The sequence below is a fragment of the Dromiciops gliroides genome, chromosome 6, assembly GCF_019393635.1.
Source record: "Dromiciops gliroides isolate mDroGli1 chromosome 6, mDroGli1.pri, whole genome shotgun sequence".
NCBI classification, from domain to species: Eukaryota; Metazoa; Chordata; class Mammalia; order Microbiotheria; family Microbiotheriidae; genus Dromiciops; species Dromiciops gliroides.
The window spans coordinates 21077533-21079280 of NC_057866.1; the positions used below are offsets into that span (position 1 = coordinate 21077533).

The 1748-nt window shown below is 37.2% G+C and overlaps 1 protein-coding gene across 1 annotated transcript; it reads right to left on the reverse strand.

Moving 5' to 3' along the window:
• Window positions 1-597: 597 nt before the first annotated feature.
• Window positions 598-1548, reverse strand: LOC122731921 (olfactory receptor 4C6-like). The gene has a single exon (XM_043972168.1). It carries the CDS (start codon window positions 1546-1548, stop codon window positions 598-600), a length of 951 nt encoding a protein of 316 aa, XP_043828103.1.
• Between the last annotated feature and the right edge of the window lie 200 nt (window positions 1549-1748).

A 1748-nucleotide genomic window follows, 5' to 3' on the forward strand; every position in this document is an offset into this window, starting at 1 on the left:
CAATTTTTTGCGCTAACCCTGAGGCTACAATGACCAAAAAATAGGAAAGATGAAAGTTCAGGTACTTATAACCTCTTTATAATACTTATGGGAAAACTTGAACTACGATGGGAAGATGTAATGGAATTTTGACCTTTGTTAGTAAAAGAGTATGAGAACAAGTCTTTAAATTATTGTTAAAAGAAATCTTTGCAGGCTTCACACTAGTAAATAAGTCAAACTCAGGAAAAGAGTGTTAAAATATTTTATTAGCACATCGACGTAGCAAGCAGTTGGGTCCATTCAGTGTGGATTTCAAATTGTACATGCTGCTTTCATATAGAGGTAAAAAAATATGAACAATACAGCATGTATGGACAGAAAATATTGATTGGTAAAAGAAATCATGAGGGTATGAGATTAATGTTACCAATAAGTATCATAGGGAGATGGGACTAGTACTCGTGGCAATGTCTCCTGCAGGCTGGCTGTGAACAAAGCTGGTCTCAATGAGGTTTAAACACGGGTTCACTCAAACTAACTGCACAAGTGTCTGACTACACAGAATCACTGAGTAATTAACAAAACTACAAAAGAATCTACATATATCCTCTTCATTTAAATGGTTTGATTGTTAGATATATTTTCTTGAAAAGGCCAAGTCACTTTTGTAATCCAGAGTTTCCTCATGGCATTTTTAACCTCTGTATTCCTAAGGGTGTAGATGAAGGGGTTTAACATGGGAGTAATCAAAGTAGAACATACATTTATAGCTTTATCTATAGGAAAAGTGACCACTGGCCTCACATACAAGAATATACAGGGAGCAAAAAACAAGACCACCACTGTGAAGTGAGAACCACAGGTGGAAAGGGCCTTTCTTTTTCCTTCTGAACTAGTGCCCTTCAAGGAAAAGAGGATAACAGCATAAGAAACAATTAACATGAGAAAGATTGACAGGCACATTACTCCACTGTTAGCAATGACTAAAAGGCCAAGAACTTGAGTGTCCATGCAGGCCAGTTGTAGTAATAGGAATAAGTCACATATGAAGTGATCTATAACATTAGGGCCACAAAAGGGAAGATGAACCATGAAGAGAATTTGAATGGTGGCATGTATGCATCCCCCAATCCAGGCTGCTGCCACCAGCAGGTGACACACCCGAGGATTCATGATGGTCATGTAGTGAAGGGGTTTACAGATGGCCACATAATGATCATAAGCCAGGACCACAAGGAGGATGATTCCTACACCACCAAAGAAATGCGCTGCAAAGATCTGAGTCAGACAGCCTTCCAGGGAGATGATTGAGTAATGCTTGAGTAAATCCACAACCATCTTGGGAGCAATGACTGAAGAGTAGGTAGCTTCCATGATGGATAGAAAGGTTAGAAAAAAGTACATGGGTGATCTCAAAGTTTGACTGGAAGTCATATTTATGACAATGAGTACATTTCCTGTAATTGTGACAATATATGTGATAGAAAATATGACAAAAAATATTTTTCGAAGCCCTGGACTTTGTGTAAGACCTAGCAGAATGAATTCAGTTACATTTTTTTTCATTCTCCATTTTGATCAATCCTCTGCAAACTTCCTGATTATACCATAGTCTTATTAATTCTTTCCTTTTCTCTTCATTTCTTCCTCTTATGAGACCTTGCTTATACCTCACCTAAAATATCCAGTACTTTTTTATTCAAAGTTGAGTTAATTATTAATCTTCTGTATGAAACTGATTATTCTGTCAGGGATGAAATTGTCCA